The following is a 12,918-nucleotide window of genomic DNA, read 5'->3' on the forward strand; positions in this document are numbered from 1 at the left end:
GCGTTGGCTCTGCCTGTCATTGGCTCTGGCTCCACCTACTGTTGGGCTCCCTGCCTCCTGCCCCACCAGTCCCAAAGGGCACCAGCCATCACTGATAAATTGTACCTGAGTGACTTCGCTTGGTGTCATCTCTGGATTCAGTAGGAGGTGTGGGGAGCGGAGAGATCTGAGGGCACCAGGTTCAAGCTGTTCACAACAAGGCTTGTGGATATTTTGAGGATTATATTACTCCGAATGTTTGTATTTTAAGTACATTTCTTAGTGCTACTTTTTTATATTATCATTTATATTAAATCTGAACCATAGTTGCTTCTGAGAAATAGTCACCTCTGATCTGAAACACAGGAAAGTTGGAAGGAATGCCACAATTCCGAGGGGAAGGACCACTGCCCAGTGCATCTGCTTTGCATGCAGAAGGTCCCAGTTTCAATCCCTGGCAACTCCAGGTGGAAATGGGGATGTACAACAACTGAAACCCCAGAAAGCCAAGTAGCATAGACTAGGAGTTCCCAAATTGTGTTCTGTGGACAGTTAACCACTGGTCTGTGAGCTTCATTCAGATGGTCTGCCGCATGTGTGCATTAAATATCCATTTTGACTTGGAATTGTACTGTTATTGATTCTTTTATTTATTATTTATTATTTTATTTAAACACTGCCCTTCCACTCAGCAGGAGCCCAGAGTGGCGAACAAAAGCACTAAAAACACTTTAAAACATAATAAAAACAGTCTTTAAAATACATTAAAACTAAACACCTTTAAAAACATTTTTTAAGCTTTCAAAACATCTTTTTTTAAAAGAAAAAAGGTTTAAAAACATATTAGAAAGCAATTCCAACAGAGATGCAGACTGGGATAAGGTTTCAACTTAAAAGGCTTGTTGAAAGAGGGAGGTCTTCAATAGGCGCCGAAAAGATAACAGATTGGGAAATAATTCCAAAGGGTTGGTGCCACTACACGAAAGCTCTGTTTTCTATGTTGTTCATATAGGCACATATTCATATATGTTAGGATTTATTAGTCCATCTAAAGCTCCAAAATCAGTATATGTTTAATATTTCTTTTTTTTTTAATTAATTTTTATTCAAATTTTCAAAACCAAAACAATACAAAAAGAAAAAACACAAATCAATAACTAACACAACAAGAAAAGAAAAAAAAATATAAAAATATTGACTTCCGATTTGTCATAGTTCAGCTATAAATCTATAATATATAACAAGCCTGTCTCTTAATAGATTATAAAATCACCTTCCTCCAGCGGTTATCTTAATTGGATTCAAATCTCATTAACATCATATCATTTTATTCTTCCACAAAAAGTCAAAGAGAAGTTTCCAATCCTTGAGATATATGTCCATCAATTTTTTTTCTAGATAAACATGTCAATTAATCCAACTCATCAAGTCTACTAAGTCCAGTAATTTCAAATCGCTCTTCTTCCATTATCCATATTGGTTCCATCTTCCATCTTCCATCTTTACGCACCCAATAATCTTGCTGTCATAGTCATATAATAAGAGTCTGATAGGAATTTCCTTTATCACAGATATTTTCTTGCCATCAATTCCAAACATATCACTGAAGTATTGTTGCAAAGCCGCATCTCTGTTCCTCTTTTTTACATGATACACTAGCACATCTCTTGAAGATTTTTTCATTGACACAAAACAGGGATTAAATCTGTTAACTTTCAAATTTCAAGTTCCATCAAATCCTTCCAGTCCAGGAATTTTTTTGAACCGATAATATCTTTATCTCCAATCTCTTCAATTCCTTCAGGGACAGCGCTGAGTTCCAAACCGTAATATTTATCTCCAGGATCCATCACAGCCAGGAAATCCAAATCTTTTTCCATGTCCATATTTAATCCAATCTCCATAGTTTGAACCTTGCCTTTAATTTCTGTTTCATCCTTTTTTGGTTTTCCAGATCTATCTTTATTCTCCTTTCTCATAGAATCCTGAATTTCTTTCAGCTCCTGTCTCATTTCGTCAAATTCAATTCTCAACGCTTGACTATTATTTCTCAGTTCTTGTTTTATTGACTTAATCCCATTCATTATTTTCTGAAACATGTCTAAAGATAAAGTCCCTTCTTGTACATCCATGATCTTCTTAATTGTCATTCTTAAAGCCAAAGGAACAAAACTCCTTCAATTTTCAATGTCCCAAGCAAAGAACAGTTTATTTCTTTATCCAGTTACAAAGGAGTTAATCTTTCAAACCAACTGACGTCACACTCTAGACAGCCCTTATCTCTTGTATGCCCAGAAGTGCAAAAACAGCTTTAGTTCACAGCGTCCAAATAACTAGTAGCAGAAGGAAAGAGCAGATTCGTCAAAAAAAAGTAGATCAGAAAAAATAGTCCCAGACATGTGTTACACAAAAGTCTTATAAATCAAAAAGATTTTTCCTTTCTCTTCCAATCAGAAACCCCTCATCCGTTGAAATCTTTATAATGCTATTTTCCATGTCAGCTTTTTGCAATAAAAAAAAAGATAGGCTATTTTTATTTTCTTCCCCCTTAGTTCTGTGAGTAAAAGAAAAGGAAAGTTTTGGCTCACCCAGGTTTTCTTAATTGCTGTTCCTTTGACAAATCTCTTTAGCTGTATAGATAAGAAAATAATAAAGCGTAGACAGGAGAATGCTTGCCTGTTAGTCCGTCTTTCTTTAAAGAAAAAAAAACGGGTCACTTATTCAGCTGAGCTTAGCTAGAAATCCTCGCTCCGTCCGAGCTGCTGGAAGACCTTCTTTCACAGACAATTCTGACGAATTCCAGTCTCCAACAATCACAACAAAGCTGTGTGGGAAATCTCACGTTTCTTCCTTATCCGGAAGAAATTATCCCCAGTCAAAAAAGACCCTTCTGACTGGATTTAAAACTGAAAAAGTTTCATCCAAGACGGGAGCCCGTCTCAGAGCTGCACAGGCGGAGGGATCCTCCTGGGAAGTCCTTTGTTTAATATTTCTGAAGTGGTGTCATACACAGTTGGTGCATTTAACAGAGATGGTGCCTGTCTGATATTTAAGGGGAGGGAATTCCAAAGAGTAGGTGCCACCATACTAAAGATCTGTTTCCTATATTGTGCGGAACGAACCTCCTGATAAGATGGTATCTGCAGGAGGCCCTCACCTGCAGAGCGCAGTGATTGACTGGGTATGTAAGGGGTAAGACAGTCTTTCAGGTATCCTGATCCCAAGCTGTATAGGGCTTTGTACACCAAAACTAGAACCTTGAACTTGGCCCGGTAGCAAATGTGCAGCCAGAAAAGAATGATTCTTTTATTTCTTCTACTGTATTTTGTTGTCTTACAATCTGAATTCTATGGCATGCTCATTGTAATACCATAAAAATACAACATAAGAAAGAAAAGAAGCAATAAAAATACGATTAAAAGTCCTATGGCATCTAGCACGCTACATTACAATTGCTACAACAGGCAAAAAATTAATTTAGTGGCCCGCCAAGACACTCAGAAATTTTCAACTAGTCCATAGGGGGAAAAGCTTTGGGAACCACTGGTGTTGACAATACTGAGCTAGACAAATCACTGACTTAAGGCTTCCTGGGTTCTCACAGCACTTCCTAAGAGGCATGCCTCCTTAGCTGTTGTCTGTCAATGAAAAGAGGAAGAGTAGATAAGCACATGATAAATGATAGTGATTCTGTTATTTGATTCCAGATGGAGATGGTCAATGGGACCGCAGTACAGGAATTCATTTTGCTGGGATTTGGAGTTGAGAAGCCAAAGAGATTCCTACTTCTCATTTTCTTAAGCATCATCTATGTGATCACTTTAGTTGAGAACATCACCATCATCACATTGGTGTCCCTAGATGCCCACCTGGCCCAGATTCCCATGTACATCTTGTTAAGCAACTTTTCCTGGCTGGAAATATGCTATGTGACTACCACTGTACCCCGTCTGCTGTTTGACCTGGCTGTTCCTCATGGAATCATCTCCTTCCAGGCCTGTTTCCTCCAGTTCTACATCTTATTCTCTCTCGGCACCACTGAATTCTTCTTCCTTTCTGCCATGGCTTTGGATCGGTACTTGGCCATCTGCCACCCACTGCGCTACCCACAAATCATGTCCCCAAATTCCTGCTATTCCCTGGTGGCCATTTGTTGGGTCCTTGGCTTCCTGGGATATGTTGTCCCAGTTATTTTGACGTCCCAGCTATCCTTCTGTGGACCTAACATCATTGACCATTTTTTATGTGATCCTGGGCCAATTCTGTCCTTGGCCTGCCCTCCTCTTGGAAATGTTCCCCTTATATGCCAAATTGTCATTCATGGTCTGTTTTTAGGCAATGTCTTATTTGTTGTGCTATCATATGGCATAGTAATTTTTACCCTGATGAAATCCTCTAACCAAGGCAGTCGTCAGAAGGCCTTCTCCACCATATCAATGCACCTGTTAGTGGTGACCCTTTTCTATGGCACAGTGGGAGCAATGTACTTAATTCCGGGTGGAGAAAGCCAGTCAGCCATCAGCAAGGCAGTCACACTCTTCTATGCTGCCATTACACCTTTTCTCAATCCCCTGATCTACTCTCTGAGGAACAATCAGGTGAAAGAGGCATTGATGAAGTTGCTGAGGAGAAGGTTGAGATGGCTGACAACAGAGGTCACAGGGTAAAAAGGGTAGTGGGAGAAGAGAATTAAGCAAAACCAAGCCAAAGCACGCAATTGAAAATGTCATATTAATTTATTCCAAGTTAGGCAAGAGGGGCACCAATCTGTGTTTACTATTTGATATGAGCCAATCAAGATGACCAAAATCTAAGCTGAGGAAAGATTCAGGGGAAATTAGTGTATATGACACTACAAAGAAGTTCACACCTACTTTTGAGAACTAGAAATACAAACCAGCAACCCTGTAAGGTGGAATGTTATTTGAGACATTCCACTGGAGTAAATATTATGCAGAGCTTGGAAAAGTTACTTTTTTGAACTACAACTCCCATCAGCCCAATCCAGTTGCCATGCTGGCTGGGGCTGTTGGGAGTTGTAGTTCAAAAAAGTAACTTTTCCAAGCTCTGATATTATGTCATGAATGAAATAAAATTGATGATCTGGTATTTTAAAATATACTATCTACAACTGTGTGGCCATTTTGTATATTCCATGAAATGTAATAAATGCAATGAAAACTATTCATGCAGTCAATCATTCATTAAATTTATCTACTTCTTAATACCAGAAGTGGTTTACAAAACAATTATAACTGCAAACTCTGTCCTCTGTTTTGATATAGGGTATGCATGTATGTGAATGTCGGTTTTTGTTAAAGGATAGGCACTTCATCGCTGACCCAACTGAGCACATATGTAGCTTTTTGAAAAAGAAAAAGGCCAGTGCAACAGCCCTACAGTCCTTGTGCTCCCATTTCAAAAACCTATTCTTATATTTATCATGACTGTTTTCTTCTTTAAGTGGTCTCTGCCTCTACACTCGATTTCTCCTTGCTTCTTAAAAAGTTAACGCTGCCCCTTGCCACATGGCCTGGAAGCAAAATTCTTTCCCCTCCACCCCGCCCATATATTGCATTAATATTCACACAAATGTTTCAAGGTGGGAGCCAGCACCAGAAAAGAAATAAAGGGCGGAACCAGCTGGCCCCATTTCCAGATGGGGTAGGAGAGAGGAAATAAAACATGTCAACCCAAGGTATGATTCTGCTTGGAATGCAGCATTTTTTTCAAGGAAGAGGGGTCCCTTACACCAGTCCCTTGGACAAGTCAGAAGGGATCTGGCTATACCCTGGTATGTGCTTGTTAGAAGGTTGGTTTCCTGTGGTATCCAATCCTAGTGATTCAATCTCCAAATTGTCCTTCTGTGGATCTAACATTATTGGCAATTTTATGTGTGATCTTGGGCCAAGTCTATCTCTGACCTGCCCTCCACTCAGAATGAAACATGTCCACTGTCTTCTTCATTTTTCTGGCCTATGGGTTTGTGATTCTTCAGTCTGATAAACACATCTAGCCAATGCAGTCAAAAAACATCCATCTCTACTATTTGTTTCCATATAATGGTGGAGACCCTTTTCTATGGCACAGGAGGAGCAATGGATTTTATACCAGGGCTCCCAAAGCCAGTCAGAGGTCACCAAGGCAGTGATCGTCTTCTACATGTATCCTTCTTAATTTGTGTTCTATTTCGTTTTTGTTGTGCTTTCTGTTGTTTGTTTGTACATGTTTTTGTGATTTTTTACTATGATATATTGTATTTTATCTTGTTTGTTCACCGCCCTGAGAGCTATTCTGCTAAGGGCGGTATATAAATTGAAATAATAAAATAAATAAATAAATAATACACGGCCATTAGGCCCTTTCTCAACCCTTTGACCTACTGTCTGAGGAATGATCAGGTGAAAGACACTCTGGGCAGGGTGCATAGGAGGGAGATGGCAATGTTGGGGAGAAAGGTGACAGTTTGATAAGATGAGGAGTCAAGAAGAAAGCAAAACAAAGCATATCCCTCAAACCAAAGCATCAACCACCCCCAATAAAATTAAACATTAATAATTAAAGAAGGATACATCTTCTCCTCTTCTGTAATTTGCATTCTCCAGTCAAGATGCTCAAATCCAAGCCAGGGAAAGTCTCAGGGAGGAACTTGTTGGTTACCTGGCAAGCATGTCCTGGATGGAGATGTGTTATGTGACCACCACTGTACCATGTATACTCTTTGATCTGGTTTCTGCTCATGGAATCATCTCCTTCCAGGCCTGTTTCCTCCAGTTCTACTTCTGGTTCCCTCTTGGCTGCACCAAATGCTTCTTCCTCTCTGCCACGGCCTTGGATCAGTTTGTGGCCATCTGCCACCCTCTGTCCTACCCACAACGTATGACCCAACATTCCTGCTATGTCCTGATAGGTGCATGTTGGGTTGTTGGCTTCCTGTGGTTTCTTATCCCAGTGATTTTGATCTCCAAGTTGTCCTTTTGTGGACTTAACATCACTGACCACTTTTTGTGTGATCCTGGGCCAATTTTGTCCCTGGCCTGCCCTTCACTTGGAAAGGCTCCCTTGTCTGCCAAATATTCCTGTATCCTTTGTTTTCAAGCAAAGTACCTTTTGTCATATGGCTTTGTCATTCTCAGTCTGATTAAAACTTCAAACCAAGCCAGTTGTAGGAAGGCCTTCTCTACCATATCTTTCCACATAATGATGGTGACACTTTTTATGGCAGTGTGGCAGCAGAGTATTATATTCCAGGTGGAGAAAATCATTCAGAGGTCACTAAAGCAGTAACATTCTTCTACACAGCCATAACACCATTTCTTAACCTCCTAAAATACAGTCTGAGGAATGATCAGGTGAAATAGGCCCTGGGCAGGTTGCTGAAAAGAAAAGATAGAAGTTAGAAAGGTGACAGTTTAATAAAGAGAGGAGTCAAGAAGGAGCAAAACCTCAAAACTCTCAACTACGCAACTGAAGATATAAAATTAAAATATTCCTCTGAAGAAGAAATGTACTTCTTCTTCTCTGTGTTTTGTAATGTCCTGTGAAGATGCTCCAAATCTAAGCTGGGGAAGGATTCACCCAGGAACTGATTGGCTGACTCTCAACCACATGGAATGACAAGGAATTCAGCTCTCCCTTCGAGAACCAGAATGCAAGGCCTGCAACTAAGGGTGTGCAGAATCTCGGGAGGTGGGTGTATAATGAAGTGAAGGAGGGTGATTTCCCTCCTCCCTGTCTCAAAGAATGCCAATTAAGTGCCCCAAGTCAGATCATAGCCCTCAAAAGACATAACATTGCTCTGTTGTTCCTATATTTTTGTACCATATAGCTTTATAGTTTTCCATATCTCTGTTTCTTTAAGCCAATGCAGTTTGCAAGAACTGAGATTTTTTTAAAGTTAAAAACTTCATTTTCAAATCCCACATTGCTCTGCATTAACAAAACAAAACACAGAGCTCCACAGGCAGAGTTCTAGATAACCTCCCTTTTTAAATAGCCTTACCAAGTCCTGTGTATCCTATCAGAGGACACAGAGAAGCACAAGAAAGATCAGTGTGAAGCTGTAAACATTTTAAAAGTACACACATCATTCAGCCGTCTCTTAATTATTTTAAGGCAGGAAAGAGCAAACCCCCACTCCATCCCACACACACTACATGATCAAGAATACATACTGGAATACAGTATATAATGCATATCTAGGATGGTTATTGGAATATGTAAAGTATATCTATAATGTCATTGGAATATGTCATTTATGTCCAAACTGTTGCTGAAATATTTAGTGTATGCATGGAAGAATGGTTGGGCATTCAATGGCTGAAGACAAAGGCTACAGAAATGCAAATGCAGATATGAGAGCTAATGGCACGTGATTACTGGTAGTGAGAACAAAGAAAGACTGTGGAAGCATCTGTTGTAGAAGACAGAAGCAAGATACAAAGGCTAATGGTCTCCTGTATAGCTAAGATTCATTTGGAAAGACTGGCAGCTCTCTCAGCTGAATAAGACCTTGCCTAAAGTTAAAGATCAAGGCACAAGGTGTTATTTTACTAATTAAGACAAGCTATACCTGTGGCAACCCCTAAGTTGTGGTGCCACAGAGTTGTATCTGGCACCTTCATTGTGCAGTTTTCAGCAAATGCTAAAGATGCTCCTCTATCAGAGCTTGGAAAAGTTACTTTTTTGAACTACAACTGCCATCAGCCCAATCTAGTGGCCATGCTGGCTGGGGCTAATGGGAGTTGTAGTTCAAAAAAGTAACTTTTCCAAGCTCTGTCCTCTATACCTTGGCCTTTAACACCTGAAATCTGTGTTTTCAGGGCTCACCCATTCCTGTGATTGTCATTTGTTTTAACTGTTTTAATGCTGAATGATAAATTGTTATAACCCAACCTGAGACCTGCTGGTGAAGGGCAAGTAAGAATAATGGTGGTGGTGGTGGGGTCAGGTTTGGGTCTGGGAAAGTTACGTAATGACCTGAGCTCTATGATTAACATAGCCCAGTCACAACTTCAAGGAGAAGCAGAACAGTATAAAGATCAGGCAATGCACACAGGATTTTGGAGATTAACATTGCAGCATCTAGAGGCAGCATCTGCGAAGATGCTGACCTCTACACAACCAGCTACACTTAAGTTGGCCAACTGGATTGTATGCTGGAGTATGTATGAATGGATACAAATAATGTTTAAACCTTGTTATTGAATGAAGAAGTGACTGCAGTAGTGTCTGTCTGTCTGCGTGTCTCTCTGTATGTTGTGTGTGTTCTTCAGTAATCCTCCCTTTTTTAAAGGGAAGTGGACTGATCACCCACTGAAACCTGCAATTAAATCGCTAAAGGCACCAGCCGTGCATAACACTGCTTCAAAAATGTGAAACCAATATTGCTCTTGGAGCTTTAGATGGACTCATCAAGCTTTTGCCCTAACAGTCATCAATTCAACAACAACAACAACAACAAAACACTTGTTTTTCTTTATTGCTGGTTTCAAGATATGTACAATAAACAGAGATGGATGGATGGATGGATGGATGGATGGATGGATGGATGGATGGATGGATGGATGGATGGATGGATGGAGAAGTTAACATCATCATCATCATCATCATCATCAATTTCATTTATGAATCACTTCCCATGAGGCATTCTGAAGCAATTTGCACTATAGTAATTTAAACAAATCAGTTACATATGTAACAGTTAATGGTTAGTTCAAATATTTTGTGGAACAGCTGCAGCTTCAGCCTGGGGTACTGGAGGAGACCTAACCTGGGAGCTTCTGAGCATCTGAATTCTTTGCTTGCTCCCCTGGGTTGGTATCTCATGAAACAGTTGAGCCCCCTGATAAATGCTATAAGCACTGGGACTCCATGCTTGACTCAGAGTCCAAAGATGGACTGCATTCAATCTTGCAGCCTCTTGCATCAGCTCTTGGCTTGGTCAGGGGAATAAAAAGGCCAACAGTCCTTGGGTAGTGGGTCTGCCACTAGCAGGGTTGCCAACAAAGGGAAGACACCAAAGGGTATCATCCCTTTGGATCTCCTTTAGAAGTCCCAAGGTTGGCACTACCCTCTTTTATTCTGTCTTTCTTTTCCACTCTAGAGGAAGTTGGATAGTGGGGAGGGCCTAAGGTGCATGACTACTTGTGCAGTGAACTGTATGGTAGGAGAAAGTTGCCAGATGTCTTCATAATGAGAATCTGTAAGTGGCAGAAACTTGGTCCTCCCTGGGTGTGAGACAGGGTGGAGTAGATATGCCCTAGTGTGAGAGAATTGGATGGATCTTGTGTACATCCGGTAACACTGTTCCCAATTTGGTGGTTGTTGTTGTTATGTGCCTTCAAGTCAATTACATCCAGTGCCTGCAAGGGAAGAGGACCATCACCGCCCAGGGAGGGAGAGCCATCTGCCTCCTTTGCTGCTGCTGCTGCTGCTTGGCCAACATCTCTGCTCTCTCCTTCTTGGGCTCCTGCTCTGCACATGGGCACCTTGCAGGACCAGGCTCCAGGTACTCAGCCAGCTGTGCCTGATACTGTTCCACCTGTCCCTTCTCTGGAAGGGATATATAAGCCGGCTGGCTGAGGGGGCTTGGGAGATCCAGTGCCTGCAAGGGAAGAGGACCATCACTGCCCAGGGAGGGAGAGCCATCTGCCTGCTTTGCTGCTGCTGCTGCTGCTGCTGCTTGGCCAACATCTCTGCTCTCTCCTTCTTGGGCTCCTGCTCTGCATGTGGGCACCTTGCAGGACCAGGCTCCAGGTGGCGCTTTTCCCGGGAAGAATGGTTTGAGAGCTGCGTTGGTGCGCATGGAGCATGGGACTGTGGTTGTTGTGTAGACCTGAATGGAATGAGTGGATGTTTGTATGACTGTATGTTGTGAGTGTGTGTGTATTTTTATTTTATTTTATTTTTATTTTATTTTATTATGTGCCTGGGCGGGAGGATAGGGTATTGGGAGGGGGGACCAGAGGGGGGCCCTGTTAGCATAGTGACGGGTAATGGGAGGTATGGCGTTGTGAGGAGGACATGCCAGTTGAGGGGAACTCGGCCCAGACAATTGGTGGCTGTACCGTGTTCCGGTCCTCCCCACATCCACAGGATTGCTGGTAGTTCTATCAGCCAACTCTCGGATCTCCAGTTGCTGCTTCTTAATGCCAGATCGGTAAATAATAAAGCTTCCCTCATCCATGATTTAATTGTGGATGAGGCAGCCGATCTGGCGTTTATTACTGAGACATGGGTGAGCGATCTGGGAGGCATTAATCTCTCCCAGCTGTGCCCACCTGGGTACTCGGTTCAGCATCTGGGTAGATCCGAGGGTCGGGGAGGGGGAATCGCTGTGGTCTATAGAAGTTCCATCCCTCTCATTAGGCACCCTATCCAGGTAGCTAATGGTCTGGAGTGTCTCCATATTACGTTGGGTCAGCGAGACAGACTGGGAATACTGTTGGTGTACCGTCCACCCTGCTGCCCAACAGCCTCCCTAACTGAGCTGACGGAGGTGGTCTCGGGTTTGGTGTTGCGATCCCCCAAATTTATGGTATTGGGGGATCTCAACATTCATGTCGAGACCGCTTTGTCTGGGGCAGCTCAGGACTTCATGGCCTCCATGACAGCCATGGGGCTGTCTCAATTTGTTACTGGCCCTACGCATATTTTGGGGCACACTCTAGACTTAATTTTTGCTACTGGAACAGGGGATGGTGATCTGGGAGTGAGGGATTTTACGTCTATTCCTCTGTCATGGACAGATCATCGCCTATTGAGGTGTAGGCTCACAATGTTTTCTCCCCTCTGCAAGGGTGGAGGACCAATTAAGATGGTCCGCCCCCGGAGACTAATGAATCCTGAAGGTTTTCAGAAGGCTCTGGGGAGTTTTCCGGCTGATAAAACTGACGCTCCTGTCGAAACCCTGGTCAATCTGTGGAATACGGAAATGACCCGGGCAGTTGACACGATCGCCCCGGTGCGCCCTCTCCTCTGCAGAGCTCAATTGGCTCCGTGGTTTACCCCGGAGCTAAGAGTGATGAAACAAGAAAGGAGACGGCTTGAGTGCAAATGGAGACGAACTCCCGACGGCTGTGGTCTTGCACTTGTGAAGATCTCTACCAAGCTCTATGTGAAGGCGGTGAGGGCAGCGAAGAAGCAGTACTTTGATGCCTCCATTCAGTCATCTTCTAACCGCCCAGCAGAACTTTATAAGGTTGTTCGGGGACTTTTACACTCTGGTCCTCAGAACGCAATAATACCATCAATAGCCCGCTGTAATGAGTTTGCGAGACACTTCCAAGATAAGATCACAAACATCCGCCGGGACCTTGACTCCAATATTGTAGCAGTTGAGCCTAATGAGGTGTCCGGAGCACAGTCCTGTCCTGTTTTATTGGATGAATTCCAGTTGGTTCAGCTCGAGGATGTGGACAAGGTGCTTGGACAGGTGCGGGCGACCACTTCTGCTCTGGATCCTTGCCCCTCATGGCTAATAAAAGCTAGCAGGAACGGAACAGCCGGATGGGCCAAGGAGGTGATCAATGCCTCTTTACGAGAGGGAGTGGTACCACCCTGCCTGAAACAGGCGGTGGTGAGACCGCTCCTAAAGAAACCCTCCTTGGACCCTGAAAATCTTGACAACTATAGACCGGTAGCAAATGTTCCGTTCCTGGGCAAGGTTTTAGAGCGTGTGGTCGCTCACCAGGTCCAGGCTCTCTTGGATGAAACTGATTATCTGGATCCATGTCAATCGGGCTTTTGGCCGGGGTTTGGTACAGAAACACCCTTGGTCGCCCTGTATGATGACCTCTGTCGGGAGAAAGACAGAGGGAGTGTAACTCTGTTGGTTCTCCTTGATCTCTCAGCGGCTTTTGATACCATCGACCATGGTATCCTTCTGGGGCGACTTGCGGACTTGGGAGTTGGAGGCACTGCTTGGCAGTGGCTGTG

General features: G+C 42.8%; 1 protein-coding gene across 1 annotated transcript; it reads left to right on the forward strand.

Moving 5' to 3' along the window:
- Positions 1 to 3,686: 3,686 nt before the first annotated feature.
- Positions 3,687 to 4,646, forward strand: LOC133367377 (olfactory receptor 11H6-like). Its single transcript, XM_061591478.1, has one exon. It carries the CDS (start codon positions 3,687 to 3,689, stop codon positions 4,644 to 4,646), a length of 960 nt encoding a protein of 319 aa, XP_061447462.1.
- Positions 4,647 to 12,918: the final 8,272 nt, after the last annotated feature.

Source organism: Rhineura floridana, chromosome 11, assembly GCF_030035675.1.
Source record: "Rhineura floridana isolate rRhiFlo1 chromosome 11, rRhiFlo1.hap2, whole genome shotgun sequence".
In the NCBI taxonomy this organism is placed as follows: Eukaryota; Metazoa; Chordata; class Lepidosauria; order Squamata; family Rhineuridae; genus Rhineura; species Rhineura floridana.

What these genes read in the sequence shown, in the direction of transcription:
- LOC133367377 (XM_061591478.1), top strand. Translation starts at nt 3,687, where the DNA reads ATGGAGATGGTCAATGGGACCGCAGTACAGGAATTCATTTTGCTGGGA.